Source organism: Grammomys surdaster, unplaced genomic scaffold (assembly GCF_004785775.1).
Source record: "Grammomys surdaster isolate TR1022 unplaced genomic scaffold, NIH_TR_1.0 316, whole genome shotgun sequence".
Classification (NCBI taxonomy): Eukaryota; Metazoa; Chordata; class Mammalia; order Rodentia; family Muridae; genus Grammomys; species Grammomys surdaster.
The window spans coordinates 511,463-527,189 of NW_021604735.1; the positions used below are offsets into that span (position 1 = coordinate 511,463).

At 52.8% G+C, this 15,727-nt stretch overlaps 1 protein-coding gene across 3 annotated transcripts; it reads right to left on the reverse strand.

The window, feature by feature from the left end:
• Positions 1-272: 272 nt before the first annotated feature.
• Nyap1 (neuronal tyrosine phosphorylated phosphoinositide-3-kinase adaptor 1) lies at positions 273-11,988 on the reverse strand. Of its 3 annotated transcripts, none has more exons than XM_028777851.1 (7): positions 11,420-11,988; positions 10,010-10,161; positions 8,170-8,525; positions 5,485-6,996; positions 4,302-4,508; positions 3,426-3,535; positions 273-1,327 (listed from the first exon to the last, which is right to left on the reverse strand). In XM_028777851.1, the coding sequence occupies exons 2-7, from the start codon at positions 10,075-10,077 to the stop codon at positions 1,076-1,078; spliced, it is 2,505 nt and encodes an 834-aa protein (XP_028633684.1). In that variant the 5' UTR covers positions 10,078-10,161; positions 11,420-11,988; the 3' UTR covers positions 273-1,075. The 3 variants fall into 3 exon arrangements, with proteins under 3 accessions (XP_028633684.1, XP_028633682.1, XP_028633683.1); XM_028777849.1 differs by having other exon boundaries at positions 4,302-4,511; positions 11,420-11,501; XM_028777850.1 differs by lacking the exon at positions 11,420-11,988 and having other exon boundaries at positions 4,302-4,511; positions 10,010-10,300.
• Positions 11,989-15,727: the final 3,739 nt, after the last annotated feature.

Here is a 15,727-nt window from a genome sequence, read left to right on the forward strand (position 1 = left end):
ATCTCTGACCTCCATATGTGTGTGCACACATGCAAACTCATGATGCACATGCTAGAGGCACACATAAGTACACACATACACACACACATACTGGAAGAACTTAAGTAACGTACAACATGATGGAATTCCCACTTACCGGAAACTCTGCCTTTTCCTTGAGACTGGTCATGGCGGCCGGTGGCACCTTGGACTCCCACCCACCCAGGGCTTTGTGGGAAAAGGAGCATGTATAATAGACAGCGCACACCGAGGGAAATATAAGAAGCCAGCTCTAGGATCATGAGTCTTTTAATATATTATTCTGAAAAGAAAGGAATTTAAAAAAAGTTCCTGACAGCTCTTTTTTTTTTTTAATTTAAATAAATACCCCGCTCCTCCCTCCACCCACTTAAGTGCTCCATCTTCCCCGGACATCCCACCCATCCCTGGCTAGACCCTTACCCCAGAACTAAATAAAATGCCTGTTTTACAGCAGACCACACTTACTACCAAATTCTGGGAAAACTATAAATACTGTCACTGTCTGGGCCTCTCTGCCTTTTGACTCTGCTCCGGAAGCAGCCTCATCCCTCCGCCCCTTTGGCGGGGCAGGGATGGCAGAGGTCTTTAGGCACTGGCCTTGGGGGAGAGTGCAAATTTAGCCTTGGTTCTCCACCTACTGCTCAGGAGTAGGTCAGAAGGGCCCAGAATTGCCCTCCAGACTAAAATAAATAGCAAAATAAATACCCTTCCCCACTCCCCCAGCTCTCAATAAAAGAGCGAGTTTCCCTGTTACTCCAGTCAATCTCCTATATGCCCCACCCCCAGATTCTTCCAAACCCTCCCCTCCTTTCCCCATGGAGATCTCCACCTTGGCCTTCACTTCAAGAGGAGTCTACACACTTAGACCCTTCCTTCCAACATCAAGCAAACCCTCCTCCTCCCCCAAATTGCTTGGGCTGCTACTGCCACCCCAATCCCCCACGAAGGGCCCAGTAGGAACCCTTTCTCGTACTTCCTCCATCTCTCAAGTCTCAAGGAGGCCTGGGCAGGCCCCTCCCCTCCCAATCCAGGCGTCCCAGCCTCCCTGTATTCCTCAGATGGCAGTGTCCCAGAGGACCGTGTGCTGCCGCCGGCAGGGCGGGGTACCAGACTTGCGGGGTTCAGGGCCCCGCCGCCAGCTGGGGAGGATGGGCATGCTCTCTTGCTTGCAGAGCCCCCGGTCCGGACGGTGGCGAGCCTTGATCTCCTTGCACACGCAGCGTTTGCGTTCGATCACCTCTAGGAGTTTGCCGTCTCGCTCCCGGGCCGGCTGGGGCGGCAGGGGCAAGGGCAGCACAGGGTGGGTCTGTGTCAGGAACCCCAGAGAGAGAAAAATATGTGGGACAGGGAGGGTCAAGGACCTTGTGACCAAACCAATGACCTACCTACCACAGAAGCAAACCCTCTCCCAGGCTGTGGGTGTGATGGGACAGGACCGTTTCCCCTGTAAGGCATTTTGTGTTAGACTCGACTTGCCTGGCCCTGAGGAAGGAGCCCTTTAAAAAACTGTCTTCCAATAAAACAAAAAGACACCAATGTGGGCAAGCCCAGGAGTGGGAGAGAGACTGGGAGGGGGTGAGGAATGTAATTAAAATGAATAATATACATATGAAATTATCAAGGAACATATTTAACTTAAAAGAATAAAAGACCTTATGGTGCTAGGAACATAGTCGATAGAATAGGTGAGAAAGTGAGGCTAGCACTCACTAAACCTTGGGTTCAAATGCCCAGCACCTCCTAAATCAGGCCTTGAGGCCCATTCTTGTAACCCCAGTATTCTGGGAGTCAGAAGTTCAAGGTCGTCCTCAGCTACATAGTGAGTTGGAGGCCACTCTGGAATATACGTATGAAACCCTCTAACACAAAAACTTGGGCTCGGTGGGCTATGCTTTTAATTCCAGTACTTGGGAGGCAGAGCCAGGTAGATTTATATGAAGTGAAGGCTAGCCTGATCCACATGCATTCCCAGACAGCCAGAGCTATATGACTCTGCTTAAATAAATAAATAAATAAATAATTTTTTTTTTAAAAAAAGAGCAAATATCAGGGTTGTGTAGTGCACGCCTTTGATCCCAGCACTGGGGAGGCAGAGGCCGGTGGATCTCTGAGTTCTAGGTCAGCCTGGTCTACAGAGTGAACTCCAGGACAGAGTATGTCCTGAAATCCCCCCAAACAACAACAACAACAACAAAAACTAAACTAAAAGCTGGTCTTTCCAGACCAGATATGTTTTTTTGAAATTTGTTCTAGAAGGGGGTCTTTTTCTAAATTTCTAAAGGTACTCCATAGACACTTCGCACACTTGCTGCCACCCAGGACCCTGCTTCTGTGAGCATGTAACCAAGGAGCCCATCAAGGAAACCGTCCATCTTCCCGCCGCCTTCAGGCGTTCCCCTCGGCCTGTGCAGGCTACACTGGCTGGTCTCCCGACTGATCTCTTCTTTTCTTTCTTCTTTCTGTTCATTTCCCTGTCTATTTACTACTTCCTTAAAAAAAAAAAAAAAGCATCTCATTCGTCTTGTGTATGGGAGGATGACACATGTCACAGTTCACGGAGGTCAGAAGACAATTTCTGAGTCACGTCTCCCCTTCCACCATGTAGGTTCCAAGGCTCAAAGCCAGGTCATCAGGCTTGGCAGCAAGCGCCTTGACCCATTAAGCCATTTCATACCCCACTTGCTTTTTAAGATTTTTAATTTATTTGTGCATGTGTCTGCGTATGTGCCCTGTGTGTGGACTTAGAGGCCAGAAGAGGGCACTGGATCCCCTGGGGCTGGAGTTCCAGGCAGTTGTTGAACTGCCCAATGTTGGTTCTGGGAACTGAACTCAGGTCCTCTGCAAAAGAATATGCTTGTAACTGTTTGGCCATCTCTCTAGCCTCCTTTCTTACTTTTCAGTAAGGAGGAGGACCTTGAATTCCCAATCCCTCTCCTTCTACCCCCCAAGCTGGGATTACAGGCATATGTCCTGATCTCTTTCTTGTCCTATTTATTAATTTGTCTTTCTTTCTTTCTTTCTTTCTTTCTTTCTTTCTTTCTTTCTTTTTTTTTTGTTTTTTTTGAGACAGGGTTTCTCTGTGTAGCCCTGGCTGTCCTGGAACTCACTCTGTAGACCAGGCTGGCCTCAAACTCAGAAATCCGCCTGCCTCTGCCTCCCAAGTGCTGGGATCAAAGGCGTGCGCCACCACTGCCTGGCATTAATTTGTTTTTCGATTTGGTATTTTGAGACAAGATTTTTTTTCAGTGTAGCCCAAGCCGGCCTCCAAGTCTAGATGCATCCCTTTAGTGTCAGCCTCCCAGATCATGGAGTAACATGAGTGAGTGAGGGTGTCTGTCTTATCTTTTCATATCCAAGCCTTTTCTACCTGCTCCTCCAAAGAGAAAATGAAGACCAGATCTCACCTGGCTCAGGGCATCCCTGGGCTGGCTGCATGGCCGTGGGGTATGGAGCGAAGCTTGACGGACTCCAGAGGTGGAGGCAGAACGGCCCAGGCGGTACCCTCCTGTGAAATCTAGGCCCAAAAGGCAGAGATAAGAAGAGAGATCCACAGATACCTAGTCCCTCACCTCCCAGAGGAGGCTGTAGGCCAAACTGTTCCCTGCCTCATCAAAGAAGGAAAGAGATGTAGATATGGTGTTAAGATTAAAGTCTCTAGGCTGGGCATGTAGCTTAGCAGTAGAGCATAGATGCCTAGAATCCTCCAGTGAGGGGCTGGGGCGTGGCTCAGTGGTAGAGCCCCTGCCTAGAATCCCCAAGTGAGGGACTGGGGGCGTGGCTCAGTGGTAGAGCCCCTGCCTAGAATCCCCAAGTGAGGGACTGGGGGCGTGGTTCAGTGGTAGAGCCCCTGCCTAGAATCCCCCAGTGAGGGGCTGGGGGCGTGGCTCAGTGGTAGAGCCCCTACCTAGAATCCCCCAGTGAGGGGCTGGGGGGGCGTGGTTCAGTGGTAGAGCCCCTGCCTAGAATCCCCCAGTGAGGGGGTGGGGGCGTGGCTCAGTGGTAGAGCCCCTGCCTAGAATCCCCCAGTGAGGGGCTGGGGGCGTGGCTCAGTGGTAGAGCCCCTGCCTAGGATCCCCCAGTGAGGGGCTGGGGACGTGCCTCAGTGGTAGAGCACTTTGCCTTGCCTGTGAGAACTCCTGGGTTCCATTCAAAGGACAAAAAATATTTTTCGAAGGTAGACATGGAATTCACATGATGTCAGGCAGGGTAGTCCAAGGTGGATCTTAGAGGATTCTTGACCTACCCATCTCTGTATATAGAGTATGAGGGCAAAGTGTCACCTCCATTCCGGTGGCAAGCAGGGAAAGTCTGGCAAGGGACGGGCAGCGCTGTGCGGCTCCCTCCTCGATCATGGTGGATCCTGGCCAGCAGACCCTCTGCACCCTGGCTCCTCACAGGAATCCCTGATGCCACAGGGCCCCTGTCCTCATGCTCGACTTTGCCTGGACCTTCTGTACTGCCATTCCAGGCCCGGCCACCATCTTCTTCTGCTGGGACAACGACAGAAAAAAATCTCAGTGTCTGAAGGCAGGAGGGGCCTCCCTATCCCCAGCAAGCACATGCAATGCCACATGGGTGACCCTTCTGCAAATTACAACAGAGGTGGGAAAGACTCTGCCTTTCACTCCCCCAACACACACACAAGCGCGCGCGCGCGCATACACGCGCATACACGCGCATACACGCGCATACACGCGCATACACACACACACACACACACACACACACATACACACGCACACCAGACCCAGCCCTGCCACCTTCTACCCATTGTTACTCTCCCCGGGGCTCAGAGTCATACTTAAGAGCTCATTTATATACTGTTCAGAAAAGCCTTTTGGGGCCTTTCTCTATACCAGCTTTAGCTTTGAAATCTCTCCAGATCCAGATAGGGTTAGAATGAACATCCTGGAAAACAGGGGCACTGAGTCTCAATAAAGAGAGAATCCCAAATTCAGATCGCAGGAAGACAGTGGGGGGGCCGTTGACTGTATGGAGTTGGGGGAAGGGCTGTATGTGAACTAAGCCCATCTCTGAGAGCAGACCTGGCAGAGCATTGCGTTGCCTGGCAACGGTAGGGGCCTCCCTCTCCTTTCACTCCTGTCTGGATGGGTTGCCATGGTAATGGCTGGGAGGCAGCTGTGTTTAGCTCCTAGTGTGCACACACTCACAAACACACACCCTTGCAGCCCAAGGAAGGGAGGGGCAGAGGGTGGAGCAGGATGAGTCTGGATTCTCCTCAGCCTCTATCCCAGCCTGTCCTACCTTTTCCTGAACACATTCAGAGACATATCCCCATTCTATCCATCTGGTCCCCATCCCCATCTTTCTGGTCTCCCAGAAAATTTTGAGGTCAGGACAATAGGCCTGTGGATTCTCAATATCCACCGTCAATATTTACCCCAACCATTATTTGCCAAACCATTAGCAGCATCCCACACCCCGTCTCCATCCCTCACTCACTGTCCACTTCCTTTGCCTTCCGTCCTCCATACAGGACCTTCCTCTGCAGAGCCCAGCCTGCCCCAAATGTGGCACCCATCTCTTCCTCTTCTGGCGTCCCAGCACTGGCGATAACGTGGGCACAGGAGATGCTAGCAAAGGCACCCCCATCAGTTCCTTGGTCTTGCAGCTGGATCTTGACCATGGGGGATGGTGCCCCCATTCCACAGCCCTTATTCAGCACCCCCCCAGCCTTGAGACTGTCATAGGCAGGGGGTCTCTTGAGCCCAGCTGCTGAGGCTGGGTAGGTCCAGAGGGGGGTCAGGGAACCTGCAGTTGGATCCGGAAGGCCATGGGGGGAGGCCAGGCAGCTGCGGTGGTGGAGGACCCCAGATGCTGAACCCATAGCCCCGCTATGGGGGCTGGATTTCCCTGGGACAGGGGGCCTCGAACTGGCACACAGCATTCCATGAAGAACTGAGATCTCCTCCGTCTTTGGCTCTCCAACACCCAGGGGTGGACCAGCTGGCAGGACCGAGTGTGTGGTCACTTTTACCGCAGAATACACCATAGTGTATGACACGGCCTTGTCCTTGGGGGGGCCGGGGATCAAGGCAGCTGGAGCAGGGTGGGCTGCCGGCACCCCCACTGCCTTGGGGCAGATCATGCTGTGAGAGTTGGGGAGCTCACGCTCTCCCCGGGTCTGGCCGGAGCCCTGGGGTGGCAACGGTGTTGAGTGACTCCGGGCTCGGCCTGATGGTCCCAGCAATAGCAGGTTGGCAGCAGGAGGCGGAGGCGGCAGGGGAGGCGTCTCCCGCTCTCGTGCAGGCACTTGGGGAGCTGGGGTGGAACCGGCTGGCTCCTTGGAGTGGCAGAGGACCGGTAGCCTTGAGACCCCATCGCCAGGGGTTCGTGAAGCAGACTTGGCTTGAGGGAAGGCCAGAAGTGGAGGCCGGTGCTGAAGAAGGTTGGGAAAGGGTGGGGGTATTTCACAAGGAGTGGTCTTGGTGGGTGTCCCATCCCTCCGGCTTGGAAGGGCTGAAGCTGGTCGGCGATGGGGGTGGAGGTGAGGCTGGAGAACATGAGGCTGTTGTGGAGGGGAAGGTGCCATCAGTGGAGGAGGCCCGTTGGTCCTGCCATCTCCTGCCTCTTCAGGCAAGGGGTACTTCATCTCTTCATATATAGCCTCACTGTCTTCAGAGTCCGAATCGGCAGCAGCTGGAGGGGTTGGGCCTCCACTTCCAAGAGGAGGTCCCATCAGGCCTCCTCCACTCCGTCCTCCTCCACGAAATACATCCCCTACCATCTCAATGTACACCGGCTCTTCTTCCTGGGCACCTGAATCCAGGTCTCCAGTTACTCGAGAAGCCCTACTGAGGCGTTGCAGGGGCAGGTTCGCCCCTCGAGGAGATGGGGCTGGGGCACAAGATTCATCGAAAGACACAGACAGCTGGGTATTGGGGCTTCGTCTGGGTTTCTGTGGTGGAACCTTCCGGCTGGACTCACGGCACTCAGGGGTTGGCTTCTGGGAGCCTAAGAAGAGTGGGAAAAAGAAAAAGAAATGGAGTTTATCAAACAGAGCACCTAACAAGTCAGGTAAGTGCTGTACCACTGAGCCACGCCCCCAGCCCCTCCCTGGGGGATTCTAGGCAGGAGCTCTACCACTGAGCCACGCCCCCAGCCCCTCACTGGGGGATTCTAGGCAGGGGCTCTACCACTGAGCCACGCCCCCAGCCCCTCCCTGGGGGATTCTAGGCAGGGGCTCTACCACTGAGCCACACCCCCAGCCCCTCACTGGGGAATTCTAGACAGGGGCTCTACCACTGAGCCACACCCACAGCCCCTCACTGGGGGATTCTAGGCAGGGGCTCTACCACTGAGCCATGTCCCCAGCCCCTCACTGGAGGGGTCTAGGCAAGTTCTCTCTACCTTTCTCAGCTTTTTTTTTTTTTCCTGTTATAATTTTTTGGTCTTTTAAGATAGGGCTTCTAAGTTGCCCAGGGTGGCCTTTAACTCATCTCATAGTAAAGGGTGAAAATTCCTCTCCGATCTCTTGGCGTAACTTCAAGGACATTTATGACTATTCATCTTTTCCACAACCTTCCACTCAGAGCCCAGTAAGTTTCTTTTCTATAAGGCAGTCCTCAGTCTTTTCTTTTCTTTCTTTTTTTCTTTCTTTCTTTCCTTCCTTTCTTCCTTCCTGTTTTGTTTGTTTGAGACAGGGTCTCACCATGTAGCCTTGGCTAGCCTAGAATTCCATATGTAGTTCAGGCTGGCCTTGAACTCACAGAGATCCTCCTGGCTCTACTGGGATTAAAGTTGTACACCACCAGGTTTTGTTGGTTTGTTTTTTGCTTTTAATTTAGCTTTTTTTTTTCTTTTTTTTTTGAGACTGGGTCTCACCACGTATCCTAAGCTATAAACTTACGGCAGTTCTACCTCAGCCTCCTACCACAGTTCCTACCTACCTTTGGGTCCTTTCCTAGCAGCTGTTTTTTTAGGGAGTGTCTCCTGCCCTTGAATGGTTCATCTGAGGTCCATCTAAAAGAAACCCCCCCATTCCTTTTGAAAATGGAACCTTCCACTTCCTTGCCTCTTGCCTGAATGAACCCTCCCAGAGCCCCCACCCCCACCCCAGGCCTGGAAGGGATCCTGCCGCTGCCAGCTTCCTCTAAAGAGGAATGGGGAACAGGGTGGACGTCTCACCTGCTTTCTTACTTGGTGGGGTCTCTGCCCCTGATCCTGCCATGCTGAGCTTGGTGCTGGGGTGTCTCCGGGGCTTAGCTGGGGGTCTCCGGCCGCTACTGTCCTCTGTGAGCCCTCCTCCACCTCCTCCAGGCCCACCGCCTACACTGTCCATGCTGCCCACCGAGTGGCAGGAGAGAGAGCGTGGGGCCATGGCGCTGCGGCACGGGTGGGGGGTGTGTTCCTGGGACGCGGGCATTGTCATGAAACCCATCCTGAGGGACCGTCGAAGCGAGGCAATGTCCCGCACTCGAACCCCAGGCCCTGGGACAGCCCCAGGCCCCACAGGGCCTGTGGGGGCTGCTTCCTTACTGGAGCTAGGGAGAGAAGACAGGATGGAGCAGAGAAGTTAGACAGCAAGCCCCTACCTTGCCGTCCTCCATCTCAGGAGGTAGCATTTTCAAGCGTAGGACAACTGTGTTTCCCCAGTGAGGATGATAGGAGCCTGGGGTAGGGACATCTGAAGGTCTAAGGTAGGAATGTTTTCAGGCAGAATCTTTGGATTTAATTCAGAAAATCCAGATAATGGATAGAGTTGGATGGAGGACAGCACATGGTGTCAGAAAAGAAAGAAACGGTGTATATATAAGACAGTGTCCCTGGCGCTGACTGACCACCTAACTAGTATACAGCCTGTTCTGTGGAAAGAGATGCAATCCAGGGAACAGCCACCTGACAGACAAGCAGACATACCTGCCGCTGTGGCTTCTCCCATGTACAGGCCCACACCTGGCCTCTGGCCTCTCTTCATGCCCAGCTACTATGTAGTATGTCACACCACAGGCGTCCTCTCCCAGAGGCAGGCTGTGATGCCTGAATCATCAGAGCCTGCCCCTCTCTCTCTCTCTCTCTCTCTCTCTCTCTCTCTCTCTCTCTCTCTCTGCTGCCCTCTCTCTGTCAGCCTCCTCAGCTCACTTCTATTCCCTTTCTCTGTCCCCGAGTTCTCCTCTGGGTGACTGAAGGGGGGTGGCTGGCAGCAAAGAGGAGAGAAGCCACTGTGGGGTGGGCTCTCATTAAAGTCCTGTCTACTAACCCTTTATTAGGGAGAGATCACTGTAGTGATCGCTCTGATTAATCTAATTAAAGGCAAGAATTAAACTCCACAGTTTTGAGGAGGGATGGAGAGGGGCTGGGAGGTGCTTCTGACTCAGGCTCCAAGAGGCTGTGTAGTCAAACGGGAAAGGAAGGGGAGCTGGAGGAAGTGGCCTGGGTTCCTCGGAGGTCAGGAGAAAGGGTTGGAGATGCAAGACTGAGGGGCACGGGGTCTCCACCTGACTCTTCTGCAGTACTTAGCCTATAAATCCTTAAACACACACATACACACACACACACACACACACACCTCATTTAGTTACTGTCTCCCAACAGGAGACTGGTAGAGGAGGATTACATGAATGCTCTTTGAAGTCCCTAAAATGACCCTCTCCCTGGACCCTGTGAGGATGGTGGGGGCTGCCCTTTCCAAGGTCAGGTGACAAGAGAAAGCCAGTAGCCAGTCTCAAAAATAACAGAAAAAGAGAGTTGGGAAGGAGGGACTCGGGCTCTTAGGCATGGGGACAAGCCACTAAGGTTCTCCAAAGCTGGAAGTCATTCCCCTGGTTATCCCCTCTCCCAAGAAGCTAGGAACAAGGCTGGGACCAAGCATGTGCATTTGCAGGCATTCTATGCTAAGGAAAAAAATCTGGGAAAAGAACTCTCTTTGATGACAAAGCTGACGGGCCCCAGAAAGGCTGTGGCCAAGCAAAAGGGGCAGGTCTGGGTGCAACAGGCGGTGGGTGGGACAGTGGAGGGCCAGCCTTACCTCCTTTTGGCCTCCTCTTCTTTGTGCTGCCTCCACTCCAGCTTGGTTTTTCGATAGAGAAGGTTCATGTCGTGGGGCAAGAGGTGGGGGCTGTGGGGTCCTGTTTAATGCCACCAGGCCCGGGGGGCGGCCCTCCCTGGGTCCCGGATCCACTTGATAAAGGGAACCGGTGGAGAGAAAAAGGAAGATGTGGATGGGGAGGGAGGAATGAAAGAGAAAAGAGAGCAGAGACATGATTTGGGTCTTCAGAAGAGGAGAACACAGGCATAGAATATCCAGTACAGCTTAGGGGACCCCTCCCAGCCAGCCAGCCATAGAAGTGTGTGTGTGTGTGTGTCCAGAATCACACACCCTGACAAAGGTGTTTTGAGCTGCAGACACCGAGTGATCAGGATGACACAGATTCCCATTCTGTGTAAATATATCCCGAACCACCACAGACAGACGGATCTCACAAGCATACAGCAACTCTGTAAGGACACAGCATATTTAGATACACCACAGGCCACAGACTTATACCTACAAATAGGGACAGACATAAAGGGGCACAGGTAAACACGAACCCAGGAACAACAAACACACAGACATAAACACCCACAGACACACCCACCGATACTCACAGACCTCTAGCACACAAATCTGCTATGGAATTGGCCACACCTACAGACAAGTTGTGCCCAGGGCCTACTTGTGTACGTCGCACCCAGCTTGGAGGGGGGACAGTTAGGCTTGCTACCCTCTTTTGGAGCCTGAGGCTCAGTGGGGGGTTCATCAGGACAGGGTGGGGATGCTGAAAGGATGGTGAAACTGAGTTGGGCAACTGAAATCCCACCCATCCATCTACCTTCACTCTCTGGAGTCCCCGCTTTTCCAATCCTGGGCCTGGACCTCCGTCCACCTCTATTCGAGCTCCCTGGTCCCTCAGCAATGGTTTCTGCCTCCCTCCTCTTGCTGATAGCCCAAATCAATCTACCTTCAGTCTGCTCCAGGATTTGGGAGAACCCCGGCTTCCCCCTAGTAGTCCCGCCCCTGAATCCCACCCTGGCGGGGGCGGGGGTCTCCAGGCTGGCCCCATAGCAACCTTCTGGGCTGCGGCCTCCGTACCTGCGCTTTGCGTCCCTTCCCCCAAACACACTCTCTCCCTTTCGCCTTCAGCTTCACGTCTCCTCCCAGGAGCCCCTCCTCACAGTCGTCCTCCTCCTTCCCCAGTTTTTCCCAAACCTGGCCTGCTTCATCCTCCGCCCCCCCCACTCCATCCAAGGGCCCCAGGTTCCCGGGGCACCCCCTCCTCTTCCCCTTGTCCTGCTACCCTGGGTGTCTCCGCCTCTCTCCACGCCAATCCTCCCTACCCCTAGTCCCCCCATCACCACCTCCCCGCATGAAGCCTCCCCAGTTTCTACATCACCGTACCTGGCCTGCCGGGCGCCGGCCCCCCCATGCCGGGCTCCGCCCGGAGCAGGAGGAGGGAGGAGGAGAGACAGAGAGAGACCGGGGGAGCCGAACTGGGCCCTGCCGCAGAGACAGCCCCGCCTCCGGGTCCGCCCCCAGACCCGCCCCCGGCCCCAAACCCACCCTTCCACACCCTCCAAGGGCAGAGCGGGAACGGCGGTGCGGCGCTGCACCAGGAGGTTGGGGTGGAGGGCGCAGGGACTGCGGAGCGCACAGGGGATCTTGAGAGGAAGGTCTTGGGGTGTGGGAGTCCCGCTCCCCAGCTTTCGGGCGTCTGGTCCTCGCCGACCCGCGCCCCCTACTCAGCCGCGCTGTGCTGGGTTGGGTCTCCTAAGCCCTAAACGGAGCTGAGCGGGGTGCTCAGCTGCGCCCCCCAGCGGGAGCCTGGAGGTCGCACCCACTCGCGAACCCCGTGCGCCTTAGTGCTCCCCGGTGGGAGGCTGCGGCTGCGGCCTCTGGGTGCTGCTAAGCCGTGAGGCGGGCAGAGGGACCTCTGCCCAAGTCGCCTGCCGCGAGATCAGCGCGTCTGCTCGGCAGGGGGCGTGCTCCCTTGGCCTAGTCCCGGCCGTGCCCCCACCCCGCCACCCCGCCCTAGGTGCGGGGAGGGCACAAGAATTGGCTGGCTTGGTGCTGGGCCTCCTCCCCTTGCAGCCTCCCAGGCGCCCGGACCTTGTTCCACGGTGTGGGGCTCAAAGTCTTCCACACGTCCGCCCCCGCGGTCCAAGTCATCCCTTACTAACCTTTGACTCCGTGGGCGCCGCCCGCCGGGATCTCAGGGCACCAGGTTGGCCCGCACGGGAGACCACCAGGGGTACTACCTGGGAGTGGTTAGGGATGTGATCTCACCCCTCCCCTCCTTTGACCTTTTCTCATCAGCCCTCTGACAGATTCCTTGCTTGGATTAGCTTCCACACATAGCTTTGTGATTGGGTAAATTAGCATCGAGAAGACCTCGACTGTATCCTTCCAAGGACTGAAGAAAAAAAAACGATCCCTGCAAAATATGCACATCCTAATCCCTGGTACCTGTGGATGCTTTTTCAATGCGGCAAAATCTTTGCAGGTGTGTTGTGTGGCCTCAGGCAAATCTCACTGCGGGTCTGAGCCACGTCTCATTTCATACCTGCCTCGATTAACCTTACTGGAGGCTTGGCGCGCTGTGGCACACACCTGTGATCCCAGCATTCCTCAGGTGGAATCAAGAGGATCTTCAGTTCAAGGTCATCCTCTGCTACACACGTTCTAAGCCCACATGGCCTATGTGAGACTATAAATAAAGAGCTTGGGACAGAAGAGGGTTGGAAGTACTTTGTAAATCATCAGCCCTATAAAGGGATCCAGTCTGGAGGAGAAAGCTTGTTTTCTGGACTGCAGGACCTGGCTACTGTAGCCGTTCTTTACTATGGCTAAAACAAGACAGATAAGACAAGCAAGAGTGTGGCTTTTTGCCGGGCAGTGGTGGCACACGCCTTTAATCTGATTTCTGAGTTTGAGGCCAGCCTGATCTACAGAGTGAGTTCTAGGACAGCCAGGGCTACACAGAGAAACCTGTCTCAGAAAAACAAAAAAACAAAACAAAAAAAAGTGTGGCTTTTTATTTATTTTTTTCAGACAAGGTTTCTCTGTGTAGCCCTGGCTGTCCTAGAACTCGGTTTGTAGACAAGGCTAGTCGGGAACTCAGTGCTGCTGGACTTAAAGGTGTTTACCACCACATCTGGCCTGAGTGTGGATGGATTTTAATATAAAGATAAAGAAAAGTAGACAAGAGGAGGGGGGGTAGGAATTGCTTTTGTTTGATTTTGTTTGTTTGTTTGGTTGGTTGGTTGGTTTTTCGAGACAGGGTTTCTCTATGTAGCCCTGGCTGTCCTGGAACTCACTCTGTAGACCAGGCTAGACTCGAACTCTCGAACTCAGAAATCCACCTGCCTCTGCCTCCCAAGTGCTGGGATTAAAGGCATGTGGCACCCATCTACATCTCTCTGTCCCTCTGTGTCTCTGTCTCTGTGTGTCTCTGTCTTTCTGTCTCCCTCTGTGTGTGTGTGTGTGTGTGTGTGTGTGTGTGTGTGAACATTTACTTAACCTTAAAATATGGTCAGAAGGACTAGGGAGACACTCAGTAGTTAAGAGTACTTACTACGTTTGCAGAAGACTAGAGTCAGTTCCCAGCGCCCAGCCCACACTGAGTGCCTCACAACTCCCTGTAAGTCCAGCTTCAGAGGATCAGATGCCTGGCCTCAGGCACCTGCACCACATGGACACATTCCTACACACCTACATACACAGAGTAAAAATAAGCTGTAAGACGGGCACGGTGGGGCATCCTTTAATCAGCACTTGGGAGGCAGAGGCAGGCAGATCTCTGAGTTCAAAGCCAGCCTGGTCTGTAGCTCAACAGTAGAGCGCTTAGCTAACATGCCTGGGTTCACTCACTAGCACCGCTACCACAACAATAAAGGTGATGAGAAATTCCCATGAATGTCAGGCGTGGTGGCTATGTTTGTAATTCTTGGATTCAGATGTACTGGAAGAAAGACCAGGAGTTTACTTGGCTTCCAGCTTGGGCTATTAAGACCTTGTCTGAAAAAAACTTATGTGAGCCAAAGCAAGGAGTCTAATTCCCATAAAAAAGTCTGAATTTTGCCTTAGAAAAATCTCTGAACCTCAGTTTCCTTCATTGAATATCTGCATTCGTACTATCTTTTTTCCATATGAAATAAGGTGAAAGTTTAAAAAAATTTTTTTGGCAGAATCTTTTTTTTTTTTTTTTTGGTTTTTGGTTTTTCAAGACAGGGTTTCTCTGTATAGCCCTGGCTGTCCTGGAACTCACTCTGTAGACCAGGCTGGCCTCGAACTTAGAAATCCACCTGCCTCTGCCTCCCAAGTGCTGGGATTAAAGGTGTGTGCTACCACTGCCCGGCTTTTTTGGCAGAATCTTATGTAGCCCAGGCTAGCCTTTTATTCACCATGTCCCAAGAATAACCCTTACAAGTAGTTCACTGATGCTAGAGATGGAACCCAGGGCTTCATATGTGAGGCACTTAGGCACTCCACTAAACTATATTCCCAGTCCAACCAAGGATTCTTTCTTCCCTCTTTTTTTTCCTCCTGTCTGTCTGTTGCTGTTGAAACAGGATCTCATGTAGCTGAGGCTGTCCTTGAACTCTTCAGCCTCCTGCTTCTATGCCACTTCCCAAGCTGGGATTAAAGGCTTGAACATGCACTGCCACAGCCAGCTAGGACTTTTAAAATATACCTAAGAGCCGTTCTGTTTGAGGAAAATTAATTAGAACCTACCTCCTTCCAAACCCATGGGTGACAACAGACGCTGCCTTTAGATTGTGCTTTGGCTGGAAGACTCTTGCCCAGAATGCCAGGTATGGGTGCCAAGAAAGAAAAATGGCAGTTGGGAGTTTGCTTTTTTCTTGCCAGTCGCAGAGTAGACCCCTTCTGTGTGTGAGGATTCTCCTTCACAATGACAAACGGGTAGTACGGCACTGGTGGTAAGGGCTGGAGATGACAGAGAGTCTGTGCCTGTAGCCAGCTGGGATTGGTTCTCAGGTGGACCTATGGGGTAGTCGTGTGGACATAGGTGTGTGTCCAATCACTGTGGGGAAACAGAGGTGAGCAAGTTCATCTTCCTATCTAAGTGTTTATATGAGGGACAGATAAGGACAAAGATGAGAAGGTAGCGATGCCTGTTCTGGGTTGAGGAGTGGCTCAGCAGGTAAAAGTCCTTGCTACTAAAGGATGAAGATCTGAGTTCAAATCTTCAGCAGCCACATGAGAAGCCAGGCATAGCCACGTACGTGTGCCTATATAAAGCCTCAGTGCTGTAGAGAATAGACATAGAATTATTGGGGCTTGCTGGCTGCCTGTCAAGCTATGCATTCAACGAGAGACTCTGAGGACACCCAGTGTGGTCCTTTAGCTAACAAACACACACAGGTGTGTGCAATCGCTCATGCATGCCCACACATGCCACACACATGTCTGTCCTACTACCAACAGCCTCTTTTTCTTTTTTTTTTTTTAAAGATTTATTTATTTATTTAATGTATATGAGTACACTGTCTCTGTCTTCAGACACACCAGAAGAGGGCCTCAGATCTCATTACAGATGGTTGTGAGCCACCATGTGGTTGCTGGGAATTGAACTCAGGACCGCTGGAAGAACAGTCAGTGCTCTTAACCGCTGAGCCATCTCTCCAGCTCCCTTTTTTGTTTTTTCGAGACAGGGTTTCTCTGTGTAGCCCTGGCTGTCCTGGAACT

Coding starts and splice junctions, on each gene's coding strand:
- Nyap1 (XM_028777849.1), bottom strand. CDS start 10,077: ATGAACCTTCTCTATCGAAAAACCAAGCTGGAGTGGAGGCAGCACAAA. Junction 8,526..10,009: donor GAAGAGGAGGCCAAAAGGAG/GTAAGGCTGGCC, acceptor TTCTCTCCCTAG/CTCCAGTAAGGAAGCAGCCC. Junction 6,997..8,169: donor CCCACCAAGTAAGAAAGCAG/GTGAGACGTCCA, acceptor CACTCTTCTTAG/GCTCCCAGAAGCCAACCCCT.